At 38.3% G+C, this 20,743-nt stretch overlaps 1 protein-coding gene across 1 annotated transcript; it reads right to left on the reverse strand.

The window, feature by feature from the left end:
- Positions 1–235: 235 nt before the first annotated feature.
- Positions 236–14,893, reverse strand: LOC584928 (acetyl-CoA acetyltransferase, mitochondrial). The gene is made up of 13 exons (XM_030995049.1): positions 14,733–14,893; positions 13,332–13,382; positions 12,244–12,361; positions 11,747–11,842; positions 9,645–9,745; positions 8,937–9,029; positions 7,788–7,940; positions 7,012–7,063; positions 6,648–6,740; positions 5,509–5,622; positions 4,536–4,600; positions 3,309–3,466; positions 236–2,341 (listed from the first exon to the last, which is right to left on the reverse strand). Exons 1-13 carry the CDS (start codon positions 14,769–14,771, stop codon positions 2,221–2,223), a joined length of 1,254 nt encoding a protein of 417 aa, XP_030850909.1. The 5' UTR covers positions 14,772–14,893; the 3' UTR covers positions 236–2,220.
- Between the last annotated feature and the right edge of the window lie 5,850 nt (positions 14,894–20,743).

The raw sequence follows: 20,743 nt of genomic DNA on the forward strand, positions 1-20,743 counted from the left end.
TTAATCTGTTTCTGTATCTCTGTCTCACTTCTCTTCCTCTCTCTCTCTCTGTGTCTTATTCAGTTCCTCATTTCTCACATCTCTTCTACCCACGAGTGTGTGGTAATCATTGGAGGGTAGTACCATTTAGTACTCATTTTTTTTTCCCCACCAGTAAAGAAAATAAACTGGTGACTTTACATGGGTATGAAACGAGAGGCAGAGAACTAAAAATGACTCAAGTATACCAAAGAAATTCTTTGTGTGATCATAAAATATAATATATTTGAATCCATCACTTATTGCAATACTTGTACTTCACATCATTTGGTCACGACATGAACCACATTTAAACAGTACAGTGGTTTGGCGTCTTTGCCAAAATAAAGTAATTGGGGGATCTACAGGGTCAGATCCCATTAGTGGGATTACATGTCATCACAATTGTATTTTTTTAAGACTTGTGCATGGGCACTAGTGAACCTACTATGTTTGAAATGTGCCAGATTTGTATACATACAGTATACAATAACTACATTGTTTAACAATGTTTGTTAACACTTGACAATTGCTCAATGCACTTGCTACTTAATTCTAATTATGCTACACAATATTGTATTTCAGGTTTGGTGCCTACTGAATACTTTCAAAGTCAAAAAATGAAATCTGAATATTGTGGTTCTAAGAAACCTCTTAGAAAACATTCTATTTTAAAGTGTTAAGTTGTTTTGTTTTCGACAAATACAGAGACTTGCAAATAGAAAAGCATAATGCAGGGTGTATACAAGTATCTCAAATGCTGATGGGGCTAACCTTTTGAAAGAATATCACATGAATAAATAAATAGATGAATAAAGGCTGCCAATGATCTTTGACCTTTTGAAAATCAACTGCATCATCGTTGCTGGTTTTCATGAATTGGCATAACTTGGGCCTACACATAAATGCCCTAATCAACTTGTAGAGTGGCCAGCAAAAAATAAAAGTGTACTAACACACAAATTAAGCACACTATTTGAAGGGTGTTTTACTTCATAAAGCACAGCCTTAGTACAATTAAAGCACTTCTTCAAAAATACACGTTTCAGCACAAATCAGAAAAGAAAAGAAAGGCATACATCCACACAAGCAGAAAAAACCAAAGATAATATTCACATCAACGCAACAGCATTTCAGCATCTGTATTAAAGTGATCATCACTTTTTCATTAAAACAAGATGTGAATAGAAACATAAAAAAAAGAAACGAGAGTTTTACAGTCTATGAACTGATAAACCTCATGATGATGATGATATCGATGATTCATAGCATATCTTTGGTGCCATATTTCTGTCAAAACACATTCAAAGGCCCCCAACTGTTACAATACAGCCAACATGGATGGATTTTATTTTTTGTACGTATAGGTCAGTTTTGAGCATGATTCAAAGTGACATTTCACCAAGATAGAACACCAACAAATTCCAAACACAGAGCGACGGGGTCATTAGTGAACACCCTTTTCCATTCTACAATATGAATACCAACAATTTCAAACTGCATGTAACTTCCATGTCTCTATCTCATCTTATTCCAAATGATCATAAAATTTGAAGAAAAAAAATTGTTGGTACTACTTCAAAAGGGTCGTGATTATTCACAATATTCTAATTACTGGCGTGGCTAACTTGTTGAAATAATATCAAAAACATAAATAATTAAATCAATTCATCATATGAATGACTGCTGTTTCGTTCAGAAAGTAAAATGAGAAAGGAAAACATTTATAGAGAAATAAATTTTATTTAATAATTACATTCTCTTTGAGAAAATACAAAGTCTCTTTCTTCATATAGAGTTATCCATTCAGACATTCTCAATATCTAAACTGTCAAATAGTCACGAGCACATCAATCTTCATGGGTATCAGTCAATAAAAGAAATCTGTATATACATATCAAGGGGTCTTTGCCTCTCTGCTAACCACACATCACATGCACTTTTCAGCAAAAATATCATAAATGCAAGTATGAAGCTTAGCCATTCACCAATATGATGTATTTTTAACCCAAGCATGATACTCAAATGACAAACATCAACCACAGAAAAAAATATACAAGTCACATTAATGCAATATGCATTTTTCCTCCATAATTTTTCTCACTCTCCTTAAATTGACATCTTTCCAATTTCATTGAAATCCTCTCTCCTTAAGACGTAACCAATGTGAAAATTCTTCTATAATGAAGGATCATACAAGGATTATAATCTCTCGATGAGGATAGCAGAAGCTCCGCCCCCTCCGTTACAGATACCGGCCAATCCCTTCTCTCCTGGTTTGAGGTTATGGACCATGTGGCCTGTGATACGTGCTCCAGACATCCTGACAAAATAAATGAACAGAACTTTTAAGAACTTGAATAAAGTTAACACACATACTTGGGAAGGTCATCCACTTGGCGGAAAAGTGTGCTTCTTGCTGTTTAAAACTGGACAAATTACCAAAAATTGTATTATTCTGTACATGTACTGTATGTTAGGGTTCCAAACATATTTATCAAATTTAGCATGCACTAAAGGTAACTACACAATGAATTCTGTACAGGTTTTCACTTCAGATATTATTGAATTGAGTTGAATTGAATTGAATTGAATTGATTTATTGTCCATACAAAATGGAAATTTGTTGTTCACTGGTACAGGTGTTACAAACAATGTACATACTTACACAGATTATAAAACATAATAATAACATAACATCAATGGTGTTACATCCAACAATACAATGTGATTACTTGCCTAGGAATGGAGGAAAATAATAAAATAATACATATTGATTGAATATCGATTGAATATGATTACTAGATGTGTATTTAAATGACAGAGAAATCCTGAAAATATCCACCCTTTCCACATGTAAATTTTTAATAATTCAGGCTTTCTGGAGCAAACCTTTCAGGGGTTTGTTCTTCTACCCTAACAAGTGTATTACAGTTGGAAATCAGGGGAAGTGTTTTTTTTCTTCTCACTTCTTTGGATTTGACCAGCATACTTACACTCAAGATTACGTTTCAGCCCTACATGTTTACAGAAGTTTCATGAAGTAAGTCCCAATACAAAACATGATTACCAGTACAGTGGAAACTCGTTATAACGAGGTCTGTGGGACCATGGTAATTACCTTGTTTTATCAGGATAAACAATAGAAGAATATAAAGGGCTGAGACCAGCGAAATCACCTTGTTATAACAGATACATGTACCTTGTCAAATCGGAGCTCTTTATAACAAGGTTCCGCTGTAAACATAAATATATCTATCACTGTTATGACACGACGCAAACTAACTCACCCGATAGGATGACCAATACTGACAGCACCCCCATTGATGTTGACCTTTGTAGGGTCAAGGTCAAGGAGCTTCATGTTGGCAAGGGCGACGACGCTGAAGGCCTCGTTGATTTCAAACATGGCAATGTCCTCCTTCTTCACTCCAGTTTGTTCTAGAACCTGGCACACAAATATGAATATAACATGTAATGATAGTTTAGGGAATTGATCACCTAAAATAAAAGAAATAGAAAATGATTTCTTTCCTACCTTGTCTCGTAGATACACCTGTTGAATACCGACACCTGGGACATATATTATCTCACAAGGTGAATAATAAGCAGTAGTTAAAAAATTGCACAGTACCCTTAGAAAGAATATGTAAGACCATATACAAAGTAATGTCGCTCCTTTGCGGATTAGGTAAGGAAGAAGAAACTCATAATCTCTATAAAGTAGTAAGGCCTTAGAACCGAGTAGAGAAACAAGCGAAGAAGTAGGACATGAATTACGATGAAGCTGAATTAGCTTTGGTGTAGACTTTAGACCCTCTCTAGAAGACGTGTGCTCTATAAGAACAGCTCAGGAGAAGTGATGAATATAGGTGTGGCAAGCAAGTGTAATATGCATGCTATACCAGTACCTTAGGGGGTTGCACATCCCAATACATAGGGTGTGGAATGTGTTTGCCAGAATAACTGCACATCCCAATACAATAAGGTTTAGAATGTGCTTGCCAGAGAAAGTATGTGTGGCACTCTAATAATATTATATTATTACAGGTGCCACTAAAGAAAAGACTGACAATTGAATAAAAGGCCAGACTTCAAGCCACACAATGACGACAAGACAATATTTACAAATGCAAAGTTCTTCTAAGGTCAAGTCACTACAATAGTATGAATCAATCTATAAGGTCTTGATATGTTTTCTGTAATATTCTTCATTTGGTACCCGGTCACTCAGTAAATAAAACATTGTTCTTGTCAGGAACCCTTCAGTTCATTTCTTAATCATCTTTTTATTTCATTTAACAACAGAAGGGGAAAAAATCAGAGAAATTTGCAAGACATGATCAGTGTAGCTACAAATGAAGGGAAAGCCTTAAAAAGGATTTGCCTTTCAATTTTTCAACTTTGATTAACTCTTGCCCCAACTGATCAAAAATGTGGATTATTGAATTCAATTTCAAAGATCTAATCAAACTGAAGTGTTCTGGATAACATGTAACCTGACGAGAAAGACATACCTTTGGCATGGCATAGGCAGGAGCAATCGGAAACTCAATGGGAGCCACAGCTGCATCAGCAAACCCTAGAAAAATTATTTGAAGAAAAAAAAACAGGAAAAAAAGAAAGAAAATAGATTGATCTCTATGACTCATGTGCAGTGAGAATGACACAGTGGAAAAACATTAATTGGTTGCGTGAAGAAAATCTCATAAAATACATTTTGTGGTCTAGTGAACCTCTCTTTGGTCTGTCTATACAAGATCCTAATATTTAATGTAACATAATGGAATTTTGATCGACACACATCAGTAAAAAACAAATTGTCTATCATAAACATCTGCTCGCATCTACAGATAAATACTAACTTCTTTGAATTTGCTGAATAAAACAATGATGATAATAAGGTATGTGTCATTATTGTACGAGTGAGTTCGTACCTGTACAACACAAGCTGTGTCGATTGCTCCATGGCCAAGTTCCTACATTAACTGAATTCCTAGTTTCAACCATGCGCTCCAGCAATATACTTAACCCTAAACCTAACCCTACCCGACTGAAAACCCAATTACAACCCCAACCCTAACCTAAAACATGATTACACCCCTAACCCAAAATATAAACATAATTGCAGCCCTAGCCCTTGCATGGGTAAGAATTACCCACCCAAGGTACCTTTGGAACAGTCTAACACGCCCGAGGTGAAAGTCATTTTTTTTTTGGACTGTTTAGAAGGTACCGAGTGTGGGTAATTTTATTAATACCTGAACAAAATTATGTGTATTATTTGTTTAATAAGATGATGTTTTATAACATGATGTTTTATAACAAGATTTTACTAATGACCGGTCATAAGCATTTACTAATGACAGGTCATTAGTAAAATTACGTGTTAGGCAAAATAAATGCCTGGTCATGTGTACACTCTCAACCAATCATTTTATTAGGATCTACTTCATCATCTTATAATAAATCCTATCCACCAGTTCTTACCTACTATCCTAGCCAGTGGTTTGACCTTTAGCTTCACTGCTGCCTGAGCAGTCATAAGAACCATGGCAGCTGCTCCATCATTCAGTGTGCTTGCATTGGCTGCTGTTACAGTACCTGTTAATAACAACAACAGAGGAAAGGTCATTTGTGATAAAATTGTAAAACCCACCGAGACAAATACGTGCCCATGTTATGTAATCATTATTCATGTGTGCACCTATAGTACATTCTATGATACAAGAGGGCAAACAAAAACTTTTCATGAAGCACATACATGACTTTGGCATTGATTATTCTAAAATACACAAAGTGGGACTTCTCCATGAGTAAAAGATCTGCGGATATTTGGGGTCATTTGACCCATGTGCTAACTACGAAATGGTCTATTAATGAATTATATAAATATATAATATTAATAGTTTTACAGGTAACAATCCTATTTCTTCACTTTTTGCTCACATTGAGTTAATAAGCCTTGTTTGCACTAGCCATGGTTAACCGGCTAACCTCCCCCAATTATTTAGATTATGTACTTCTATTGAATAATCGTGCAAATAAAAACACTGCACCAGCGTGGCATTTCCATGATCAAGTGTCTCAGTCATGTTCAATATATCTACAACACAAATTTTGTAGTAGTTTTGCATACCTCTGTTGTCCTTAATATCATTATTGACTCTTTGTAATGAAACTTGCCCCCTGGGAAAGTATGTGAGTGTGTGTGTGTGTGTGTGTGTGTGTGCGTGTATATGGGTGCATGAGCGGTGCCTGTTTTGTAGTTTTAAGATGATATTATATATTATATTGTTGCTTTTACTCTGTTAATTTTTCAGAAATAACAATAAAAACATTTGTTTTAAAAATATATATATATCTACAACACTCATACTTTATTCAAACAAAGGTGTTGCCAATTTGAAGAATAGCTGATCAATTCAGCCCTCACCAACCCTAATGTGAAAGGGATTAGAGCTTACCATCATTCTCAAAAGCAAAACAAAACTTAATTTCAATTCTTTGTTATGCCAATAATGATGCTTTTGTGATTATGTAAGTTTGATTTTTATCATTGTATCTTTGAATGTAAACCATGTATACCTGATAAATCCTGATGAGGCAAAGAAAAAAAAACAGCTTACCATCTTTCTCAAAGGCTGCCTTCAGACTGCGGACTTTGTCAAAGTTGACCTTGCTGTATTCTTCATCTTCTGATACAACAACATCTGGTTTTCCTGTTGGCATGGAAACATGAGATGCAATAGAAAGTGACATATTTTAAACAATTTGCATGTATGTCATGAAACTTTAGTACATACAAGAGATTAAAGTTGTCAGTGTTCAACACAATTTCCTGCACTTCTGTGAAATTTAATGTTGCAATAAAGTCTAAAATTTCTGAATCTGTAACATTAGTTTCTTCACTGCTTTGAAATATTTAACCATTAAGTACCGGGTATCTTAAAAAACTTTAAGTATCAGGAAGAAATTGATTTAAGGACCTACCTCTTTTCTGTGGGACACCAACAGGGATAATTTCCTTGTCAAAAACTTTATTCTGGAAATATAAGACAAAGAAGTTTATCAATTCATTAAAAAAAGAAAATATAAACTGTTCTCAGTTCAGGTAATATACAGGGTACTGTTCAAGGTACTTTTCGTAGGTATAGCAAAATTCATAGCAAATTCATATGCTGTACTGAGATATATATACTGGCAAAATCTTTAGTTGTGATTAAAACTAATTCATTTGTATCATGATAGTTTATTTCTCTTTGTCAACACTACCATACCCTTACCAGCTACACTGTCGCTACAGCATTTTCATTTAGTGTCGTCATCATAACCATCACTACCTTTACCAGCGCCACCATCACAATCATCACTTTACTACCATAATCACTGTCATCATCATCACCATCATCATCCTCATCATTATTATCATCATCATCATCATCATCATCATCATCATCATCCTCATCATCCTCATCATCATCATCCTCATCATCCTCATCATCATCATCATCATCATCATCATCATCAACATCAGTATCATAATCTCCACCACCTCCACTTTCACCGTCGCCACTAAAATCAAAACTATTAAGCCAAGTTGATGAGATACACTGTAGCCACCTGTCAGTGACCACACTGTGTGGTCTAATCCCCCCCCCCTGGCCAAACTAGTACAGACAGCCTTTAAAGAATCATCAACAAATGCTATCAACAAGCTGTGACATCAACAGTGCTCTTCACCAGAGGGTTAATTAGTGTGTACATACTGCCCCTGCTGCTTGGCTCTTCTGGTAGGAGCTGATAGCAAAGTCATCTTGTTCTTCTCTGGAAAAGCCAAGTTTCCTTGCCGTATCCTCTCCACAGTTCCCCATGTGAAACTTGTTGTATGCATCTGTGAGTCCATCACCTACAATGGCATCCTGGGGAATGAGAATACAAATACAGTTAGATGGGCAGGATGGATTAGCGTTAGAGCAGTGGTAGGCCCCGGTTTTAAAACCAAGTGGATCCACTAAACTGACAGAGTTAGGCTCTGCTCAAGACTTTAAGGAATTGTGTCAAAATAAGTGTCCATGCCAGCAGATTAGTCCCTCATCAAGATATAACAGTTAAATTTTTTACCTCAAGCCTGGCACCTCTGTTTCTATATTATATGCCCTTACATTATACCATGTCAAACTAAAGACATCAAATGAATGATCAAACTCTGTGTTCACACCCCTCTACCGTGCATACATCATGATCTCATCATCAAGGTGAATACCGTATTTGCCGGCGATAAGGCCGCATCGCAACTTTGACATTTCAAAAAGAGAGGAAAAAAAAAAAGGAAAAAAAAACAAACAGACAAAACAAAATAATCATAATTTTCTCGTAAAACACTATATTTTTTTTACAAACTGATACCAAATTCATCAATATTCTTATAATTTACCTGAAGTTTAGCTAAAAAAGTGATCGCAGGCAGATTTGGTGTCTGATGTATACCCCTACCACAATGTACGGTGTAATGCGAAATTGCATGAAATGGAAAACAAAATGGCGACTTCGGATGGATGCTTTGAGGCAGCTCCGTTAAACGGTCCCTTCCTTTACTTTTGCAATGCATTGGCATGAACTTAGATTAAGATCTGTCGGCAAATGTTGTTTTAGAACGTTTATTTTTGTCTTCCTGTCAACAATGCAAGATAAAATTGTCGGTAAGATGTGTGGAAATGTCCTGTACCATAGTGGTATAGTTATTTTACCGTTCGTAGTCCCATATGTGCAAATTTGTGCTGATTTTGACTTTCGTTTTTTTTTATTTTTTACTCTTTCGCCGCAAAGGCCGCACCCCAACTTTTTGATATTTTCTCTTCCAAAAATACTGCGGCCTCAGTTTACGCCAGCAAATACGGTATAACTGCATGTATTACCTCTAGTTTGGCCCCTCCATAGCCAGGATCACCTCTAGCCATGAGCAGAGGAACGTTAGACATGCTCTCCATCCCACCAGCAACCATTACATCCTGAGAATCAAACAAATACAAAGATTCATGGTTGTTACGTAATCAGTTAAGGGCCATTCAAACATGCCAGGGGACACCTGCAAGTTTTAGGGATCTTTTTTCATGTGTAAGCGAAAAGCAAGTGGGGATGGTTTTTTTTGGTTGATATTCACACATAAGGCTTTGTGCAGCCATTAAAACGCTCTTCATTCCTGATGCACAGACTTTGCTGATAGAGTTACAGGGTGGGCCAAAAGAGAAAACATGTATTGAAGGATTACATGATACCCACACATTAGAATTTTTGCTGCCATCATAACACTCTTAATTCCTGATGCACAAACCTTGTAGCAATAGTACAGGGTGTGCCAAGAGAACAGAAATTCATTGAAGGCTTACTTGATGTCCACACATAAGACTTTGTGCTGCCATCATAATACTCTTCATGCCTGATGCACAGACCTTGTTGACAGTAGTACAGGGTGTACCAAGAGAACAGAAATTCATTGAAGGCTTACTTGATGTCCACACATAAGACTTTGTGCTGCCATCATAATACTCTTCATGCCTGATGCACAGACCTTGTTGACAGTGGTACAGGGTGTACAAAGAGAATGGAAATTATTGAAGGCTTACCTGATGTCCACACATAAGACTTTGTGCTGCCATCATAATACTCTTCATGCCCGATGCACAGACCTTGTTGACTGTGGTACAGGGTGTGCCAAGAGGAAGACCTGTAGCAAGATGAATTACAGACCATCATACTAACTAGTATACAAATAATACACAGCAGTGAGGGCATTAGTAAGAAATCAAGGTGCCTTTGGAACAGTCTAACACGCCCAAGGCGATAGCCGAGGGTGTTTGGACTGTTTTGAAGGTACCGAGTGTGGGTAATTTTACTAATGCTCGAACAATATTTGTTTTATAGGATTATGTTTTATTTGTTTTATAAAATGAAGTTTTATAACATGATTTTACTAATGACCAGTCATTATCAAAATTAGGTGTTAGGCAAAATAAATGCCTGGTCATGTGTACGCTTTGAACCAATCATTTGATTAGGATCCACGTTATCATCTTATGATAACTAATGATGTATGCTTCAAATCTTTAAAGAGAAGGTTGAGTTCTGGGAAGAAGTAAAAAATAATTTATGAGCATTATCATTGTTATTATATGCAAGGATGGAAGGACATCAGATAAAACATGTTCCCTGAAAAGCATGGCTCTTCAAATGCCTTCATATTCTAAATATGACATGAAACATCGTAAAAATCCAGGGTAGGTTTTTTTCGCCATGTGCTCGCGTAGTCCCATATACGTCATTCTGTGTAGAGTGCTTGTAACTTTGCCAAGATTTGACCAAATTTCTTATCATTTTGATGATTCCAGAACCTTGCAATACACACAAATACTTATATACTAGATGATCAACCTTTTCTGATAGATTCCACACCGTTTCTTTCACAATGCAATCACATGACCAGAACTCAACTTTATCTTTAAAAAACATGGCTCGTTACAATCCACTCAAATAAAATCAATGCCTAACTCAGCATGCGATTATCTCTACTTATATAAGTAATACTGGCACATCTCTACACTGAAAGTCTTAGTATAAGAAGTTGTTGAAACATGAATATGCACAATGTTGATTATTACTACAACTGCTAATACAACTTGCTACTTGTATAGCACTCATATCCATCACAAGAGGTGCTAAAGGTGCTCCCATATAACGAAGAAAACAAAAAGTGCATGGATCTCAAGTAGGACTTGCAGGCTCCATTTTATGTAACAGCTAGTCGTCAACCTGTTTACACATAAGTTGCTTTATGATTATTAAAAATGTATTCCAAAATACAATGCTTCTTTAAAGCCCGCTGTCCTACTTGTAGCTACTTGCTCCCTCTATATAGAAAACAATGCCTAATCGGTGACCATTGGTCCCCCATGATCCTCTTTTTCTTATGTTAATTGAGAGCTGAGTTGATGAGATAACCACCTGTCATTGACCACGCTGTGTGGTCTAATCTCTCCTGGCCTTTAAAGAACAAAGATTTGAAGCTCAAATCATATAGCATTATGGAGCCCCTGGAAAGAGCAAAATATTTATGGTGACTGGTACCCTCCAGAGTATGGTCCTTGCTTGGTCATGGTGTTTACATCCCCGGAGGAGCAGACCTGCCTGCCAACCTCTGGAGTTCAAAAACTGTATTCTTTAGTCCCAAAAGTTGTATTTTACTGACAATTTTTTTTATTTTTTTTTATTTTTTAATTTTTTTTAAACACAGATCAATGCCTCTTACAGTCCCTACATACAGGAAGAATTTTGTTTTGGATCATTGGTTAAAATATGTGATTTCGACATGACTGGTGTGTTCGATGAACCAATGTGAGATGCTTGTACAATACTTTACAGGACAGAATGGGCATTTTGTCATTGAAAATGACACACACACACGCACACAAACAAAATTATTTTAAAAAATTGTTGTTGTTGTTGTGGAAAATCATACAAAATAAGATTAAATCGTACTGGTTGGCAGGTTTGGACAAGGTGTTTTGTCCGTATTGTCCCTCTCAACCGAGGTGCATGTAACACGTACCTGACCATGCTGGGGGCTAAAATTATTACACGGCCTCATAAATGAACAGTATTAATACTAACCTAGCTACTCTTGATTGATAAAACAAACAATTTTCACTAATTTTTTATTGTTATAATTTACCTGCTCCTAAAGCTGCTTGTCTTGTTGGGGCTTGACCTTGACCTGCCTGAAGGACGTTGCCCATGTACACCTCATTCACATCTTCAGGAGTTATACCTGACCAGGAGTGGAAATAATTGAAGTGGATTCAGTTCATATTGGACACATTAAAAATCATAAACAAATGCAAAACATATTTCATGTAAAACAAAATATAGAGAATGTATCACATATGAAAAAAGACCATTTAGTGTGATGCACATATTAACTACATAAACTAATGCATCCAATAAATTCTTCATATAATTTAAGAATTGAATTATGAACTATTGAACTGCACAGGGCCCTTTTATTATACTTTTATTTTTTAATCAACACTTTATTCAATATAAAGTCAACAAAGGTATGTACAGCAAACAAATAACATCCAGGTCATGCAGTATTTAATTGTTTAATAACAATAAATGCTGAAAGAAATTAAAATTGAAAAAAAAAATGAAAGTAGAGCACTATTTCACCTGCTTTTTCGATAGCTGCCTGGATGACCATGCTACCCATTCTATGGGCCGGTAGAGAGGCTAAGGAACCCCTAAACGAACCAATAGGAGTCCTCACTGAACTCACAATTACTACATCCTGTCAAAAGCAAAAATAAACAGCAAAGAAAAAAAAGGTAGGAGTTAACAGAGAATGTAATTCACTATCAACATCACAAACTCTCACGGTTCTCAATGCAACTAACTAAATTTCATTTTGATTATCATTGAATTTTTTAAAAAGCTGAATAAGATGGAGCTTACAATAGGAAGACAGATTTATCATACCATTTAAGATCCAAACCCTGTACCTTAACAATAGGACTTTTTTCATGATTTTGCTTACGGTTTCTTTTCTTCATTCTCAACTATCAAGTGTTCTTGTAAAGTTCTACTTGTTCTAACTTGTTGCATATCTCATTCATCTCGGTCCGGCCAAACCGAACAATTCATTCCACACAGTACCTCATAGGACGTACTTCAGTCTATTATAGAGGCTGTCAGAGGAGCAAAATGTAATCTCAGCGGAATAACCGTCGATATCAGAGACTGAAGCTTTCGGTCTACTATTTATCCTACTTCTCATGCTTCAACTTATCTGTTTCTCTGATTTATAGTTATACAATTTCATTCAGAGTAACTATTAAAGTGGCACGTTCCCGCCAGTGTAGTTATCGCTGCTCTAGTCATCGCCATCTTGGTTCCGAAGATCGACTTCTAATTTGCATACAGCTGTCAATCAAAGTACGCGCGGCCTGGCCTGCCTTCGCCAAGCCAGCTGATCGCTGACGATCGCGACGTCACGAAAGTGGGCGGAAACAGCAGCCGAATCTTAGAGCCGAACTGCGATTGGCATTACTTCGGCACATGTATGCGATAATCGGTATTGTCCGGGCATTCGGAACATGCCATCTGCGTAAGAGCCGAATTCTGTTGGTGTCAATAGGCAGCTAGCACCGTCCGCCAGCGGGTACGTATTTTGAACGCCCTCTGGAATACGGGGAACATGCCTCTTTAATATTATGGTTTCTTGCTTTTTATGCCTGCTATTTTACTCTTGGAATACTTACATTAAGTCCCTTCACCGTTGAAAACTGACGACAGCTGCAACTCCGTGTTACCTACATGTATGACAAATAGTAATTCAATTTAAATATATTTTGAAGCACAACATCATCATCATCAACTTCAGGTAGAGCTGTAAAGCGCTGCTGTGGTCTTCACGAGAGCACGCTATGCAACTCTATCACCTGCTATTTGTGTTGCACCTTTCATTCCTTGTCTAGACACTTTCTTGATATCATCAGTCCAAGATATTGGTGGACGTCCTCTATCCCGTTTTCCTTCAACAAACCTTAGGTTTGTGTTTACTCAATTTTGCTAGCAATATTTTATATCATGTAGATCTAGATCCTAATTTTTTTCTTCTTTAATACCGCTTTGATGTTTTGATGTAAACATTTATTCATTTTTATATAGGGTCTATATATATATAGACTCTAGACTATATATAATTTTCTTTTTCTTCTCCCATTTGCTACGTTTTCTTTATAGGGTCTAGAACCTATATAAATATTGTATTTTGATGTGAACTTGCATTTTTACTTTAGTCTTTGGACTTTTTGACAAGTCGTGAATAAAACCTAGACCTAGAAGTCTAGACCTAGATCTAGACTAATTTGATAGACCTAGATCTAGATCTAGACTAATTTGAATCTTGAATCTTGAATCTTTTTACCTCCAAAATGAACTACCACATTGAAGGAAAACGATAAAATCTTCATTTTCAACCCAAAGTCACACTCACACGGCTCAGACTCACAGACACAATGAAGAAGTAGGCCTAATTAATGAACAACAATTTAGACCCTAGATCTAGATCTAACTATTACTAGTCTAGATCTAGATCTATTAGGGCCTAAACCAAAGTCAAGACTTAGAATCATCTAGATCTATCAAAAAATCAGAATCTCTGAGTCTGACTCTGTCTCTGACTTAGATCTATATGAAAAAAAGACTAACATAACAATATATCAAATCAAAATTGACAGTTTTTATTGCGTAGACTAGACCTAGACTGTAGACTAGATCTACTAGACTATTTAAAGTTAAGTCATCACACACACAGACACGGAGTGAAAGTCACAGACATGCGCAGCCAGCTTTGGTCACATCACCCAGCCGAAGTCGGGCTAACTCGGACCAGGGGACAACTCGGCCCAGCTGCAAAAACGGTCATTTTTTGTCATTTTACCCTAACTCTAACCCTAGCCCGGATCCACCCGGCCATACCACAGACAGACCTCAGCTCAATTAACCAGGCCAGGCCCAGCGCATCGATGCGGAGCTTCCAGGCACTGCGGCGGCATCGCAGTGCAGTGCAGACGTGATTAGAGATGGTGCAATTTGCGTCAGGCCCTCAGGCTTAGTAAATGTGGCCAAATTTAACTCTTTAAGTGTTTTATTCTTACCAGCTTTCTGGGCAAAGCCCTCATAATGTTTGAAGCCATTTCCGATGGTGTACTGTCTGTATTTACACTTTATTATAGATCTAGTACCACTTTAAAAGTCGGACAACAACGAAGTTCGAACAAGATTTCACTCGTCTTAGTTTTCACATGAAAATGGAACTGAAGCTAGCCATTGATATTTCACGATTAAGTGTCATTGCCAATTTTATGTGTATAAGGATCACACCATGCACTATGAAGACATGCTTTTTGACACATGCCCCTTTTCCTTCGACAATTTTTTCTTTATCTTTTGCAATCAGTGTCCATTTTCCATTCTCATAAGTGCCTTTATAAATCTCTAGTAAGTGCCCCGTTTCAGGTACGAGAAGTGCCCCTTTTCACTTTTGATTATATAGTGCCCCTTTCACTTTGTAAGAATTGCCCCTTCCCCTTTTAATAACTGCCCCTTTTTAACTCAGATAAGCGCACCTTTAATTTTAACATGTACCCTATTTCCTTTTAATAAGTGCCCCTTTTCCTTATGAAAAGTGCCCCCCATTAAAAAAAAAAAAATGTCCCTTTTCATCTGTGGTAAATGACCCTTTTCAGGTACGAGAAGTTACTACAGATAAGTTCCCCCTTCACCTCCGATAATTGCTCTTTTCATCTCTGATGAGTGCCCCTTCTCACCTCTAATATCTGGCAAGTGCCCCTTTGATTTTGACACGTGCCCCTCTTCCTGTCTAATAAACGCTCTTTTTTCTTTTTATAAGTGCCCCTTCCCCTTTTCATAATTACCCCTTTGCATCTCTGATACGTGCCCCGTTTATTTTGAAATGTGACTATTTTTCTTTTTAACTGAAGAGCTACTTCCCCCTTCTCATAAAAGCGATAAATGTCCTTATTAAAATCTGATCGATGCCCCTTTTCTTTCAACAAATGCAAATTTTCCTTTATTATAAGTGCCCCTTTTCACCTCTGGTAATTTCGATTTTAACAATGATACGGCCCTTTTCCTTTCTAATATTCCCTCTTCACCTCTTATAAATGCCCCTACCAAAATCTGATGGGTGCCCCATTTCAGTCAACAAATGCCCATTTCCCATTCTCATAAGTGCCCTTTTTCATCCCCGGTGAGTGCCTCTTTCCAGGTGCCTCATTTTCACCTATTGAGCAACTTCAGTAATTACATTTCGATATAGTCGGAAAGGAAAGTTGTTACTTATTTTAAAAGATTAGGGGGCAAGAGGCATCAGGCACTTGCAAAAGTACAACTACCATTATCTTTCATACCATCATCACCATCATCAAAACCATTAACATCGTCATCATCATCGTCATCATCATCATCATCATCGTCATCACCACCACCATCATTACCACCAAATTCGCCATCATCATCACCATCACTACCACCACCATCATTGAAAATCGGAAGGTGATACACCCGGTATGTCTCTTTCACGAACTCAGTGAATGACATATCACAATTATGGTATACTTTGAACTAGGGTTAACACCAATATAAATGGTGGGGGAAGTGACTCTAAGAACGAGGGCAACACTGCCAAATTTGCAAAGGAAACAGTGTGACGAGATTTTTCAATTTTGATTACGGAATGTTTGGGGGCCTTTGCGTCGGAGGGCAGGGCAAAATATATATGCTAATAGGTAACCAGAGAACACACGAAGCAAGTGAGCACATATTTAATAATTGGTGTATGAGTGCCTGGCCACCATGTGAATTAAAATTTAAGACGAATTATCTTGCGGCCGCCAGAAAATTCCTCTTAAATTTTCATTCACACGGTGGCCACCAGATAATTCCTCTTAAATGTTAATTCACATGGTGGCACTAATGGGCTTCTGTCCTTTGTCGGACGAGCACCAACAAAATATTGAGCGCCATAGTGTGCCCAACTCATACTGAGATGGCCAATCAGTGGTGCTTATGGACATTGAAAAATAATCATCACTGATTTGCGGTATTTTTTATCATTTTCCACTCACTCTTGTATGTTACAAAGTGCATTAATAATATGCATGATAAAAGTACAGTAGAAATATTTTCCTTTGCAATTCGTTGGAGGTCATTTCCATATGACAACTCTACCAATAGGTATTGGATCATGAATGTGCACACACTCGTTCATGCATGCATTCGTACTTTGTCGGGCTAATCGATAAATGTGGACATGACTCTAAGAAACTCTTCTCTACGGCCAATCGTCTCTTGAATCGGAAACAGAACTCTCCACTTCCAAGACATGCTGATAGTAAAGAACTGGCTCAAAGATTTATTCAGTTCTTCCGCTCCAAGGTTCAGAAGATTCAGGACAGTCTCACTCCTGACCTAACTCCACCTGATCCTGTCACGTCAGCATCCCTCGAGACGATTCAACCTACCACCTCCGATGAGATACAATCACTGCTTCATAGATTGCCAGCTAAGTCGTGTAAACTAGACCCTGTCTATACTGTTCTCATTAAGGATTGCTCCTCTTCATTTGCCTCTGTTATATCACAGATTGTCAACTTAAGTATCGTTCAGGCATGCGTACCTTCTGTCCTTAAAACGGCACACATTCTTCCTTTACTGAAGAAACCCAATCTTGATTCTGAATTACTAAGTAATTACCGTCCAGTTTCTAATCTCCCGTTTTTGTTTAAAATACTTGAGAGGGTGGTGTTCTCTAGAGTAAATGATTACTGTCTCGATAATGACCTCCTTGACCCATTTCATCTGCATACCGTCCCCACCACAGTGTAGAAACCCTCCTTGTTAATGTATCCAACTTTATACTCCAGGAGATGGATGGCGGAAAAGTAACTGCTATGGTACTCCTTGATTTGTCTTCCGCCTTTGACACTGTTAACCACACTGTTCTGGTCACTCGGTATTAAAGGTCAAGCCCTGGAATGGTTTAAATCATACCTGTCATGCCATTCTCAAGCTGTCTTGATAAACGGCTGCCTTTCAGATTTTGTACCACTTACATGCGGAGTTCCGCAAGGCTATGTGGGCGGGCCCACGCTTTTTTCGTTATATTTAACGGGTTTGAAGAATATTTTTCATCACCATTCTCTCTCTTATCATGTTTATGCTGATGATATTCAAATATATACTTCTTTCAAACCCAATCAGAGCAATGCAGCCAGCGCTATCCATAACATTGAGACTTGTGTACAAGATGTTCATAATTGGTTAAACTCACATTCACTTAAATTAAATTCTGCCAAATGCGAATTTATAATGTATGGTTCTGAGACTCAGTTAGAGAAGATTTCTTCCATCACTTCAATTACTCTTGCTGGACATGAAATTACCCTATCTAATGTATGTCGCAACCTTGGTGTGTTTCTCGACTCAAACATGAAAATGTCTACTCAAATTCAATATGTCTCAAAATCAGTACGTTATCAGTTACGCAATTTGGGTTTTATTCGTAAACATCTTAACCGTAGTGCCACTGAGAAAATTACTCATGCTTTAAATTCTTCTCGCTTGGATTTTGGTAATGGCCTTTTGTTTAGTTCGCCTCACAACCCACTCGCAAAATTACAAAGATTACAGAATGCTGCTGCTCAGTGGCGTAATGAGCAAAAACGTTTGGGGGGGCTGACAAAAAAAAAAATCAGAATCACCCCACTCTAACATGCAGGCCCCGCTGAATTACGTTTCTCAAAGTGGGGTCTAGGGGCAAAGCCCCGGTGGGGTTCAAGGGGCGAAGCCCCCCGAAGCTCAAGGGGTACGGGCCAGGCGCGGGGTGCAGGTGCAGGTGCAGGGAGGGGCGAATTTCCCCCTCCATCCTCCGCGAAACTCGGAAGCTTTGACGTTTCATTTAATTATTAGAAAAAGAAGACGGTTCGTTGTACTGTTCTCGAAAATATATCTCGTCTGAATTCAGGTCCCCCCCCCCCCTTTTAAGATTCTCCCCCGCGGGCGGAAGCTTTTACGTTTCATTAAATCATTAGAGAAACAAAACGATTCGTTGTACAGTTCTCGAAAATAATTCTCGTCTGAATTTAATTTTTCCCCTCTCGCGCGAAGCGCGAAATTTTTTAGGATTTATTAAATTATTAGAGAAAGAAGACGATTCAATGTAGAGTTCTCGACTCTAAATTTTCGTCTGAATTCAGGTTCCCCCCTTTTAAGTTTCCTTAAATCATTAGAGAGAAAAGACGATTCGTTGTACCGTTTTCGAAAATAATCCTCGTCTGAATTTAGATTCTCCCCCTCCCCCCCCCCCTCCCGCGCGAAGCGCGGAAGCTTTTACGTTTCATTCAATCATCAGAGAAAGAAGACGATTCGTTGTACCGTTCTCGACTCTTAATCCTTGTTTAGATTCAGTTCCCCCCCCCTCTCCCCCTCCTGCGCGAAGCGCGGAAGCTTTGACGTTTCATTAAACTATAAAAGAAAGAAGGCGATTCGTTGTACCGTTCTCGAATATTAATCCTCTTCTGAATTCAGTTCCCCCCCTCCCCCCCCCCTCAGCGCGAAGCGCGGAAGCTTATACGTTTCATTAAATCATTAGAGAAAGAAGACAATTCGCTGTACAGTTCTCGACTCTTAATCCTCGTCTGAATTCAGGTCCCCCCTCCCCCTTCTCGCGCGAAGCGCGGAAGCTTTTAAGTTTCATAAGATTATGAGAGAAAAAAGACGATTGGCTGAACAGTTCTCGACTCTTAATCCTCGTCTGAATTCAGGATTCCCCCCCCCTCCCACGCGAAGCGCGGAAGCTTTTAAGTTTTCCGTAAATCATTAGAAAAAAAAGACGATTCGTTGTACCGTTTTCGAAAATAATCCTCGTCTGAATTTAGATTCTCCCCCCTCCCGCGCAAAGCGCGGAAGCTTTTACGTTTCATTAAATCATTAGAGAAACAAGACGATTTTTTGTACAGTTCTCGACTCTTAATCCTCGTCTGAATTTAGTTTACCCGCTCCCCCTTACTGCGCGAAGCGCGGAAGCTTTGACGTTTCATTGCTCTCATTCTATTTTATTTCTCTTTAATATACTTTTTCAAAAAAGTGTGGGGGAGGGGGGGGGGGGGGGGAAGCTCGAGGCTCCCGATCCCCGCCGTACCTCGGGCCCTGACATGTAGGAATCTCAAGAATCATATTTCTTGCCTGGCTGCAAATTTAGGAATCTGCATTTTCCAACAAACACATACAAACGTATTATTTACTAAAAAGTGAGGAAAAATCTCGGAAATGATCTCATTTCAGCATTATTTGTAATCCACCGTTGTGGAATTAGAAATAAACCACGTTTGAATTTGATTTCCACTAAGCCCCCCCCCTATCAGTACGCCAGTATCTCCTCTTTTCCTTTCCCTTTCCTTCCTTCTCTCTTATTTGTTTTATGGGGGGGGGGGGGGGGGGGGGGTCAACAGCCTGGGAGGCAAAGCCCTTTCGGCCCCCGATCTCCTTCTTCCCCCTTTTCTTTTCTTCTTTCTCTTCTTTCTTTCCCTTTCTCTCCTCTTTCCCTTTCGCTTCTTTTCCTTTTTTCTCTTTTTTTTTTTTTTTGCGGGGGGGGGGGCAAGGCCCGCTCGCCCCCCCCCCTGGATCCGCGCCTGGAATGGGCATCAGTGGCGGATCCAGGAATTTCTTACGGGGGGCACAAAATGGCATGGGGTGAAATATATGTAAAACGATGAACAACAGAACGAGGCTTTAACGGCGAGGGAGCGGAGTGACCAAGCAGGGGGTGGGTCTGGGAGGGGGTTCTGGCACTCTCCCAGTGTAAGAAGCATTTGCAATTTTAGAATCAAATTAGATGCATTTTTCAGGCATATATGACGTAAAATTGCTTTCTCCTACCCCTTCCAAGAGTAGGAATCTTTTGCAATTTGAGAACTACATTTGGCGCAATAATGTCCACCGACACTTCATGGAAAAAAAAGAGGCCCTCTGATTAGTTAGAAGTTAGAAAAAAGTGATCTGTCACGTCGTGAGACGTTGTATAAATTATGCTTTGATGCCGCACAATGCACAAAGACGGTGGGCCGGTACTTCATCAGTAGTACTT

Source organism: Strongylocentrotus purpuratus, unplaced genomic scaffold (assembly GCF_000002235.5).
Source record: "Strongylocentrotus purpuratus isolate Spur 01 unplaced genomic scaffold, Spur_5.0 spur5_scaffold_21, whole genome shotgun sequence".
Classification (NCBI taxonomy): domain Eukaryota; kingdom Metazoa; phylum Echinodermata; class Echinoidea; order Camarodonta; family Strongylocentrotidae; genus Strongylocentrotus; species Strongylocentrotus purpuratus.